This window comes from Centruroides vittatus, unplaced genomic scaffold (genome assembly GCF_030686945.1).
Source record: "Centruroides vittatus isolate TY-2023 unplaced genomic scaffold, ASM3068694v2 contig_301, whole genome shotgun sequence".
In the NCBI taxonomy this organism is placed as follows: domain Eukaryota; kingdom Metazoa; phylum Arthropoda; class Arachnida; order Scorpiones; family Buthidae; genus Centruroides; species Centruroides vittatus.
The window spans coordinates 3860492-3871423 of NW_027121927.1; the positions used below are offsets into that span (position 1 = coordinate 3860492).

A 10932-nucleotide genomic window follows, 5' to 3' on the forward strand; every position below is an offset into this window, starting at 1 on the left:
TTAAACAGGAAAATATTTTCTAACCTTTTTATCAGATTTTCGACTGAACTCTTTTTTTGGCAGAGATCTCCTATAATTATATGCCACTTCTTCTGGCATAAAAAAACTTCTTAACTTTTTCATATTTTTTTCTATTTCTTCATCAACTTGATGATTTGAATTTTCTGCAGAATTCTAAAAAAAATTTTAATATATTTATTAAATATTAAATTTGATTCATAATAATCAACAGTTATATTTTTAGTAATTGCTGATCGAATTTAATAACGCGATGACAAGCAGCTGCAAAAAGTGGTTGCAATTGACAATTGGAAAAATATTGCTCAAATTGTCTTTTATTGTGAATATCGCATAGTAATAATGAAAACATTAAAACCTCATTGACAATAATACGGAGGGGTGTAAATATAAGTATACAGTTGAAAATCTGACAAATACAAATGTATGTTGTTCATTATTATCATTTTTATAATCATTTATTAGTTCGTGTTCCTTATTTTACAATTGAATCTTGCCACATCTAAAATTGTGGTCTTTCGAAATGGTAGTAAAGCTTCTAAGCGGACAAATTAACATTAGATGATAACATGTGTTTAATTTAATTTAGACAAAGGTTAAACAGGAAAATATTTTCTAACCTTTTTATCAGATTTTCGACTGAACTCTTTTTTTGGCAGAGATCTCCTATAATTATATGCCACTTCTTCTGGCATAAAAAAACTTCTTAACTTTTTCATATTTTTTTCTATTTCTTCATCAACTTGATGATTTGAATTTTCTGCAGAATTCTAAAAAAAATTTAAATATATTTATTAAATATTAAATTTGATTCATAATAATCAACAGTTATATTTTTAGTAATTGCTGATCGAATTTAATAACGCGATGACAAGCAGCTGCAAAAAGTGGTTGCAATTGACAATTGGAAAAATATTGCTCAAATTGTCTTTTATTGTGAATATCGCATAGTAATAATGAAAACATTAAAACCTCATTGACAATAATACGGAGGGGTGTAAATATAAGTATACAGTTGAAAATCTGACAAATACAAATGTATGTTGTTCATTATTATCATTTCTATAATCATTTATTAGTTCGTGTTCCTTATTTTACAATTGAATCTTGCCACATCTAAAATTGTGGTCTTTCGAAATGGTAGTAAAGCTTCTAAGCGGACAAATTAACATTAGATGATAACATGTGTTTAATTTAATTTAGACAAAGGTTAAACAGGAAAATATTTTCTAACCTTTTTATCAGATTTTCGACTGAACTCTTTTTTTGGCAGAGATCTCCTATAATTATATGCCACTTCTTCTGGCATAAAAAAACTTCTTAACTTTTTCATATTTTTTTCTATTTCTTCATCAACTTGATGATTTGAATTTTCTGCAGAATTCTAAAAAAAATTTTAATATATTTATTAAATATTAAATTTGATTCATAATAATCAACAGTTATATTTTTAGTAATTGCTGATCGAATTTAATAACGCGATGACAAGCAGCTGCAAAAAGTGGTTGCAATTGACAATTGGAAAAATATTGCTCAAATTGTCTTTTATTGTGAATATCGCATAGTAATAATGAAAACATTAAAACCTCATTGACAATAATACGGAGGGGTGTAAATATAAGTATACAGTTGAAAATCTGACAAATACAAATGTATGTTGTTCATTATTATCATTTTTATAATCATTTATTAGTTCGTGTTCCTTATTTTACAATTGAATCTTGCCACATCTAAAATTGTGGTCTTTCGAAATGGTAGTAAAGCTTCTAAGCGGACAAATTAACATTAGATGATAACATGTGTTTAATTTAATTTAGACAAAGGTTAAACAGGAAAATATTTTCTAACCTTTTTATCAGATTTTCGACTGAACTCTTTTTTTGGCAGAGATCTCCTATAATTATATGCCACTTCTTCTGGCATAAAAAAACTTCTTAACTTTTTCATATTTTTTTCTATTTCTTCATCAACTTGATGATTTGAATTTTCTGCAGAATTCTAAAAAAAATTTTAATATATTTATTAAATATTAAATTTGATTCATAATAATCAACAGTTATATTTTTAGTAATTGCTGATCGAATTTAATAACGCGATGACAAGCAGCTGCAAAAAGTGGTTGCAATTGACAATTGGAAAAATATTGCTCAAATTGTCTTTTATTGTGAATATCGCATAGTAATAATGAAAACATTAAAACCTCATTGACAATAATACGGAGGGGTGTAAATATAAGTATACAGTTGAAAATCTGACAAATACAAATGTATGTTGTTCATTATTATCATTTTTATAATCATTTATTAGTTCGTGTTCCTTATTTTACAATTGAATCTTGCCACATCTAAAATTGTGGTCTTTCGAAATGGTAGTAAAGCTTCTAAGCGGACAAATTAACATTAGATGATAACATGTGTTTAATTTAATTTAGACAAAGGTTAAACAGGAAAATATTTTCTAACCTTTTTATCAGATTTTCGACTGAACTCTTTTTTTGGCAGAGATCTCCTATAATTATATGCCACTTCTTCTGGCATAAAAAAACTTCTTAACTTTTTCATATTTTTTTCTATTTCTTCATCAACTTGATGATTTGAATTTTCTGCAGAATTCTAAAAAAAATTTTAATATATTTATTAAATATTAAATTTGATTCATAATAATCAACAGTTATATTTTTAGTAATTGCTGATCGAATTTAATAACGCGATGACAAGCAGCTGCAAAAAGTGGTTGCAATTGACAATTGGAAAAATATTGCTCAAATTGTCTTTTATTGTGAATATCGCATAGTAATAATGAAAACATTAAAACCTCATTGACAATAATACGGAGGGGTGTAAATATAAGTATACAGTTGAAAATCTGACAAATACAAATGAAGGTTGTTCATTATTATCATTTTTATAATCATTTATTAGTTCGTGTTCCTTATTTTACAATTGAATCTTGCCACATCTAAAATTGTGGTCTTTCGAAATGGTAGTAAAGCTTCTAAGCGGACAAATTAACATTAGATGATAACATGTGTTTAATTTAATTTAGACAAAGGTTAAACAGGAAAATATTTTCTAACCTTTTTATCAGATTTTCGACTGAACTCTTTTTTTGGCAGAGATCTCCTATAATTATATGCCACTTCTTCTGGCATAAAAAAACTTCTTAACTTTTTCATATTTTTTTCTATTTCTTCATCAACTTGATGATTTGAATTTTCTGCAGAATTCTAAAAAAAATTTAAATATATTTATTAAATATTAAATTTGATTCATAATAATCAACAGTTATATTTTTAGTAATTGCTGATCGAATTTAATAACGCGATGACAAGCAGCTGCAAAAAGTGGTTGCAATTGACAATTGGAAAAATATTGCTCAAATTGTCTTTTATTGTGAATATCGCATAGTAATAATGAAAACATTAAAACCTCATTGACAATAATACGGAGGGGTGTAAATATAAGTATACAGTTGAAAATCTGACAAATACAAATGTATGTTGTTCATTATTATCATTTTTATAATCATTTATTAGTTCGTGTTCCTTATTTTACAATTGAATCTTGCCACATCTAAAATTATGGTTTGTCGAAATGGTAGTAAGGCTTCTAAGGCTGACAAATGGTGGTTCTGAGGTGTTCCAATTTCTGTTGTATCACAATATAAGTATTTAGGGGTAATTTTTAAAAGTAATGGTTATTTTAATACTCATGTGAGGTCTTGTAAAGTTAATGCCGAGATAAAAACGGACAAAGTTATTCATATGTGTCAGTTTGCTAAGTTGTGTAATTTGAAGGATCAGTTAAGGTTTTTAATGCCGTGGTGGGTTCATCTCTTTGTTATGCTTCCAAGGTGTGGGAGTTTCAGGCGGAGAGCTTGGATACAGTATTAGTCACTTTTATTGAGAGAATGTACGGGCTTCCAAAGTGTACTCCTGGTTATCTAGTGTCTATGGAATATTCATTGATTCCTTTATCTTGTTTGACTTTGAACAAATGTGTTAATTGGATATTTTGAACGTTGAGTTTAAACGAAGAAAGTCTTAGTAAGATTTGTTTGCGTATTGTTTTGAAACAAGTTGAGTTACCTTGGTCGAAGCATTGGTTAGCTAATTGTTCAAGAAACGAAATCGATTTTGATAATTTGTTACAAGATGTTAACAGTGTTTATTTATTAAAGTTAAATAATTTTGATAACTATGTTTTGAAGTTGAATAACGATATATTATTAAGATTTTATTGTGAGTAGTATAAGAGTTTGAATAAAACCTTTTTTGATTGTTCTATTTATAATAGTAATTTTTCTTCTAATGTTATGGACATATTAATGCAAGCAGATGTAATTCATTAAGTTTTTTATGTAATTACAGAAGAGACATTTGCTTATGTGGGGCAGCTGACTCGCCATTGGATGCGTTTCATATTATCGCTGTTTGTACTTTTTTGTCAAAATTCCGCGAGGAGACTTTTGGGATTATTTATTTTTCATTTAATTATTTTAAAAATTGTTTTTAGGCTTAAAGCAAGTAGTGATTATTTTATGTAAATTTCGTCTTGGGGCGTGGCCTGCCTACTATTTAACCTGTGGTTGCTTGGACTGCTTGGGAGACTATCCGATTTTTTTTTAATAAGTGATTTAAACTGTTGTTTTTCCTTTCTTATAGGAAAGTTTTTTTAACCTAGTTGGTTGTTAATTTGCTTTCGGATAGTTCTCCCATGTAGTTCTTTAAGTCTTTTGTTTTCTGATTTGAATTCAGTTTAGAAATGATATTAATAATTTATGAATTTTTGTAATTTTGTTATTAGGTTATTACAATTAGTGAATATATCTGTGAAATTTGTTTATATTGTTGTGTAAGATTATGTATGCTTATGTTTTGTTTTTTGTTTTATCCCCACAACAGGGTCTTTGTACCAGAATAATAAATAAATAAATAAATAAAAATAAATTTAACCTAGAAAAAGGTTAAACAGGAAAATATTTTCTAACCTCTTTATCAGATTTTCGACTGAACTCTTTTTTTGGCAGAAATCTCTCATTATTATATGCCACTTCTTCTGGCATAGAAAAACTTTTTAACTTGTTCATATCTTTTTCAATTTGTTTTTCAACTTGAAAATTTGAACTTTTTGCAGAATTCTAAAAAAAATTTTAAATATTTATTAAATATTAAATTTGATTCATAATAATCAACAGTTATATTTTTAGTAATTGCTGAACGAATTTAATAACGCGTTGACAGGCAGTTTCAAAAAGTGGTTGTAATGAACAATTGGAAAAATACTGCTCAAATTGTCCTTTATTGTGGATATCGCAGAGTAATATTGAGAACATTAAGACTTCATTAAACATGAGATGGAGGGTATGATTTAGTAGGTATACAGTTGATAATATAAGAAATACAAATGTTTGGTGTTCATTTATTATTATTCTTATAATCATTTATTAGTTCGTGTTCCTAATTTTTGATTTAATTTCTACATAAAAATATATGTTTTTCTTCCTATTTTCTCCCTGTATGTTTTTCATAATCACATATACCTACTTTTGCACTCCAAGGGTATATTCATTGGACTTGAAACTGTAACTATACATTTGCACTGTAGTTGGTCTGGCTGCTTGAGTGTTCTTTGCTAATCTCGATAACGCAGTTAGAGAGATGAGAACCAGACCACCCTAAGAGAACCTTAGAGAGCCGAAGTGTCGATTAACTATATACGGGGTCCGGGCTAGATCGATAGTGGTGTTATTTTTTTAAAATAAAAAAAAACTGACAAAAGTATTGCCGCTTTGCATTGTAACTATGTCACGATAAATTTTGGTCGTTGTCATTGTTTGCCTGTCTGTTGAATTATCTGCAATCTACACATTTACAAACACAAGAATGTCTTTTCGCATTATAACTTTTCAAAATTTTTATCGTGGATATTTTCATTCACATCAGAGATATGATGTAAAATTAATTATTTAAATCTATCAAAGAGAGTATACTTTTAATTATTTAATTGCAAAATGATATTGTCTTTCTAATTTATGACTTGGAATCAAAATATGTGATAATATTCTATTCCCAGATCAAATGAAAGCAATTATTTCTAAACGTAGTATCATTAATATAAGCAATAATAGTTCAAATATTCTGTGTGAAACGAATCTATCAATTTTAAAAACTAAACAAGGAACAACTTCATAAATAAATAGTATGAAGTGAACTTACATAAAATAAATATGTTTCTTTCTCTTACTTTAAATTGTGTTTTCTTATTTACTTTATTTATTCAGCACAATGGAGTGCAATTGATTCGCTTTTTACAGTTTTATGCATAAGAGAAAAAGAATTAAAGGCTGACTGAAAAGAGATAAAAGAACCCGAAACGCCCATCAATGAATAAATAAAGAATGTAATAAGCTCTTTGTGTCCTATCAATTGCACTCCACTGTGCTGAATAAATAAATATAAAAATATATATGTAGATTTTGGTATTAATATAACAATGTTGTATTTATCAGATTTGTATTACTCAATTTTCAAATGATAAAAAATTGAAAAATAATTAAATTAACTTAAAACTCACAACAGAAAATTCATCAGAAATTTTGGAACATGAGTCAATATTATCAACGACTTTTTCCGGCTTAAACAACTTCTTCGTCGTTTGTAGGTCTTTCTTTATTTTGTTTGTTAATCTTTCTGAAAAATATAATATGGTACGTTTAGTGTGTATGCTGCCTTCTTTTTTGTGTAAAAAATATAAAGCGGCCATTAACTATAAATTATACAAAAACGATCACGCTTCTGAAACATACAGTTACATTATCCGTCTGCAGTGAACACAAGATATAAATGATTTCGAATACTAATCCGCAATTCAAGAATGACAAAGTGCACAGAGTGATAGAATGTGTGACAAAATTAGAATTTTAATTAAACAGATACAACAAACATTAAAGTACTTTTCATTCAAAAAAGAAACTTCTGCTTAAGTAAAATAAATTCTAAAGTATTCTTCCACTCTAATTTCATTATCAATGCAAGAAACATTAATTACCAAATTTTAATGTTAATACTAACAAACTTATCTAATTTTATGTTAAAATTTTTATACAGACGATTCGAAAACTTTTCTTACTGTTTAATTATAAGAGAAATTGAAAGACGTTGTATTATAAAAGCAATAACTTATCATCGTACCAATTTCATCAGCATTTTCGTTCATGATTTCGTCAATCGTTTTTGTACAATATCTTGATGTAGCCCCCAATTCACTATCACGAGTTTCTGATGAATAGTCGTCTAGAAGGCTTGTTTCATCCTCTTTGTAATTGACTTCTCTTATTGAAGAAAACTTTTTTACTATCATAAATTTTTTGAATAAATGACGACGTTCGATATTTGTATTGACAATTGATGCTGACGTCGAAGAAACACTTTCATGCGAATTTTCGGCAGAACTCTGAAAAAAAAGTTTTAAATACATTTATTAAATATTAAATTTGATTAATAATATTCGACAGTTATATTTTTAGTAATTGCTGAACGAATTTAATAACGCGATGACAGGCAGCTTCAAAAAGTGGTTGTAATTGACAATTGGAAAAATATTGCTCAAATTGTCCTTTATTGTACATTAACGCAGAGTGATAATGAAAACATTAAGACTTCATTGACAATAATACGGAGGGGGTGCAAATATAGGTATGCAGTTGAAAATCTGAGAAATACAAATGTTTGTTGTTCATTATTATTATTATCTTACAATCTTATATTAGTTCGTATTCCTTATTTGTGATTTAATTTGTACATAAAAATACAAGGTAGTTCTAATTAAAGTTGTCCTACTTAGACCTGTCTAGATCTTATGAACGTATTTTGATGAAACTTGGTATATATGTTATATGGACACAGGGAAAAAAATGCAAAAGAATTTAGTTTGAATTTTTACCACTAAGTGAAAAAATTGCGCATAGAGAACAAGAAATACAAAATGAAAACACACAAAAGATTTTTATTCACAACATTTGTTTACTGTGCAATCCATTTGCATCAATCACGTGTTCAAAACGTCTTACAGCATTGTAAAGCGTTTTGAACATGTGATGGATTGCACATTGAACAAATGTTGTGAATAAAAATCTGCTTGTTTCCAGTTTGTTTTTACTGTTCTTCATGCGCCATTTTTTCAACTAGTTGTAAAAATTCGAACTAAATTTTTTTGCATTTTTCTTTTCTCCGTGGTCTATATACCACATATACCAAGTTTCATCAAAATACTTTCAGGAGAATGGGCTCTAGACAGGTCTGAGTTGGGCAACTTTAATTATAACCGCCATGTATATGTTTTTTCTTCCTATTTTCTTCCTGTATGTTTTTCGATAGTAACATATACCTACTTTTGCACCCCAGGTGTATATTAACTGAACTGCAATCTTGAAATTGTAACTATACATTTGCACTGTCGTTGGTCTGGCTGTTTGACTGTTCTTCGCTAATCTCGGGAACGGAGTTAGATAGATGAAAACCGAGACCACCCTAAGAGCACCTTAGAGAGCCGAAGTGTCGATTAACTATATACGGGGTCTCGGGCTAGACCGAGAGTGGTGTTATTTTTTTAAATTAAAAAAAAACTGACAAAAGTATTGCCGCTTTGCATTGTAACTATGTCACGATGAATTTTGGTCGTTGTCATTGTTTGCCTGTCTGTTGAATTATCTGCAATCTGTACACATTTACAAACACAAGAATGTCGTTTCGCATTATAACTTTTCAAAAACAACAATTTTTATCGTGGATATTTTCATTCACATCAGAGATATGACGTAAAATTAATTATTTAAATCTATCAAAGAGAGTATACTTTTAATTATTTAATTGCAAAATGATATTGTCTTTCTAATTTATGACTTGGAATCAAAATATGTTAATATTCTATTCCCAGATCAAATGAAAGCAATTATTTCTAAACGTAGTATCATTGATATAAGCAATAATACTTCAAATATTGTGTGAGAAACGAATCTATCAATTTTAAAAACTAAACAAGGAACAACTTCATAAATAAATAATATGAAGTGAACTTACATAAAATAAATATGTTTATTTCTCTTATTTTAAATTGTGTCTTCTTATTTGCTTTATTTATTCAGCACAATGGAGTGCAATTGATAGGGCACAAGGCGTTTACTACATACTTTATTTATTCATTGATACGTGTTTTGGGTGTTATGTATATTAAAAAAAGGAATTAAAAACTGAATGAACCGGGGTAAAAGAACCCAAAACGCGTATCAATGAATAAATAAAGTATGTAATGAACACCTTGTGTCCTATCAATTGCACTTCATTGTGCTGAATAAATAAATATATATGTATATTTTGGTATTAATATAACAATGTTGTATTTATCAGGTTTGTAGTACTCAACTTTCAAATGATAAAAAAATTGAAAAATAATTAAATTAACTTTAAACTTACAACAGAAAATTCATTAGAAATTACGGAATATGTTTCCGTAGTCACAGTTTTTTTTATTATTGATTCGTTCTCTTCAAGAATTTCTGTTACTGACTTCTTCTTATAAATTTTAGACATCTGTCTCAGTTCAATCCTTGACACTTTACTTTTATTATTTTTTTCAATCTTTAATTCATCCACTAAAATATGAAAATTTACAATAAAAATTACATATTTTGATTATAAAGTTTTATATAATAAAAACGCAATCTGTGTTTCAGTCTGTAACAACCTCTTAAATCAAAATTAGTAGTTTAATCATTATTAAGCTTGAAATCAAAACCTAGTTTTGTATAACATCAAAAAGGCAGAAATAACGTGAATAAATTCAGTAAATAAGTAGTCAAATATTTGAAAGAGTTTGCTGCTATTGAATACATTCATTACCTTATTATTTCTATATAATTATGCATTGTGTGCGTAACTATGTATAACCATGAGGGTAAATGTTGTTAGGTATCAAGACTTACAGTATGACATTGGTCACTGACTACTAATGTTAAAATATTGAAAAAAATTAAAACATTTCGAGTATAAATAGTCTCTTGATAGTCGAATTGAAAGATTAATTCTATGGATATTTTAGTATTTTAATTAAATAAGAAACGAAATCAAAGATCTGACTGCAGGGTCAATGATAGATATATTAGCAACCGAAGACAGGATGATTGATCGAAGATCCTACAATTTTTAAACAGTGCTTTGATTTACTATATTTTTTGAAATTTGCTTTTAATTATTTGGATAGATTTTTCTAGACTTTATCAGAGAGACAGCGGAAACAATTTTATTACACAGATTATGGCTCTGCTGTGGATAAAGGCCCGAGCATAGGTTTCAATAATACACAGTGTATCTATCCTCTGTGTCAATGATCTTGTCGGAAGTTACGTGACTGTATATGCAGATATGTGAATACTAATATACTTGAGTATCAAAAGTACTCAGCATAATAAATAAACAGAAATAAAACACCTTCTTAGTTGCCGAGAAATATATATAATTGAAAAAACAAACGTTTTCAGCTCGATTAACAGGCCATCTTCAGGTCAAAAACGAAAATGAAACAGATACGTTCCATGAATAGAATACAAAAATTTAAACAAAAATTTTAAAAATGTTTACAAGAGAAAACGGAAGTATAAAACTAAACGGAACGTATAAAATTAAACAAAATAAAATAACATAAATCTTCAAAAGTCAGAGTTTTTAGAAAATTTTTTAACCATCAACTTCCATGCTGACGGCAGGCTCTCGGCATCTCTTGCATTTAAACAGCCTTCTTGTAGCCTATTTCTATATATTTCAATCTTCTTCGCCGTCATTGATAAAGTTGGAGAAGACAAAGGTTTGATAAATGTTGCCTCGTCCCACTTCAGTTCAGAACCTTGGGCTTGCGCCAT

The 10932-nt window shown here is 28.2% G+C and overlaps 1 protein-coding gene across 1 annotated transcript; it reads right to left on the reverse strand.

Moving 5' to 3' along the window:
• Window positions 1-10932, reverse strand: LOC136972721 (transcriptional regulator ATRX homolog). Its single transcript, XM_067267329.1, has 9 exons — window positions 10756-10932; window positions 7211-7472; window positions 5008-5129; window positions 3095-3244; window positions 2481-2630; window positions 1867-2016; window positions 1253-1402; window positions 639-788; window positions 1-174 (listed from the first exon to the last, which is right to left on the reverse strand). Exons 1-9 carry the CDS (start codon window positions 10930-10932, stop codon window positions 1-3), a joined length of 1485 nt encoding a protein of 494 aa, XP_067123430.1.

Bases quoted from the DNA above. Each gene is read 5' to 3' on its own strand.
- LOC136972721 (XM_067267329.1), bottom strand. From the start codon at position 10,932: ATGGCGCAAGCCCAAGGTTCTGAACTGAAGTGGGACGAGGCAACATTT. The intron at 7,473-10,755 runs GTTAAAAAATTT...CTTTTTTTTCAG, and splicing joins CGTCAGCATGGAAGTTGATG to AGTTCTGCCGAAAATTCGCA. The intron at 175-638 runs GTTAGAAAATAT...AATTTTTTTTAG, and splicing joins GTCGAAAATCTGATAAAAAG to AATTCTGCAGAAAATTCAAA.